Source organism: Octopus bimaculoides, chromosome 26 (assembly GCF_001194135.2).
Source record: "Octopus bimaculoides isolate UCB-OBI-ISO-001 chromosome 26, ASM119413v2, whole genome shotgun sequence".
NCBI lineage: Eukaryota > Metazoa > Mollusca > Cephalopoda > Octopoda > Octopodidae > Octopus > Octopus bimaculoides.
In genome coordinates, this window is record NC_069006.1 from 20242681 (window position 1) to 20243439 (window position 759).

The 759-nt window shown below is 36.9% G+C and overlaps 1 protein-coding gene across 1 annotated transcript in view; it reads right to left on the bottom strand.

Moving 5' to 3' along the window:
• Positions 1-759, bottom strand: part of LOC106868381 (high affinity cationic amino acid transporter 1) — a 10801-nt gene that overhangs the window by 3852 nt on the left and 6190 nt on the right. The window contains exon 7 of the mRNA XM_014913606.1: positions 299-438. Within this exon, the coding sequence (XP_014769092.1) occupies positions 299-438 (140 nt within the window). The remainder of the gene's footprint in view (positions 1-298; positions 439-759) is intronic.

The window sequence follows — 759 nt, forward strand, 5'->3', positions numbered from 1 at the left end:
ATATATATATATATATATATATATATATATATATATATATATATATATATACAACACTATAAACAGATAGACAGACAGATATACAAACAGACAGCTAGAAAATATATAGGCACTCAGACATCTATATATATGTAGACACGCAGATAGCCAGACAGATGGACAATTGGACAGACAGACTGAGAGAGAGAGAGAGACGGACAGACAGACAGAATGAGAGGCTGACAGACAGGCAGACTGGGAGACAGACAAATAAATTGATAAATAAATAAATAAATAGATAAAGTAGAAGCTGAATGACCTGCAAAGAGTCCAGCGACCAACGTTGCCAGGACAGGGGTCTTGAACTTGTCTGATACTTTAGAAAAGGCACCAAAGATTATGCGGTCCTCAGCCATTGCATATACAACCCTGGGTAAGGGAAATATTGAACCTACCATGCTGAAATATATAAAGAGGTTGGTGGGGATATAGAATATTATAGTGGTGGTGGTGGTGGTCATCATTGGAATATCTTTGATCATGGCAGTGAATATATGTATTTATGTGTGTATGTGTTATTTTGTATGTATAGTGAAACAGAGAAATAGTGAGGGGGTGAGAGAAAGAAAGAGAGAGAAGGAGAAAGGGGGAAAAGAGTAAGAGATAGATAGATAGATAGATAGATAGATAGATAGATAGATAGATAGATAGAGATAGAGAGAGAGAGAGACAGACAGACAGAGAAAGCAAGTGAGAAAAAGGGAGGGAGAGCAAGTGAGA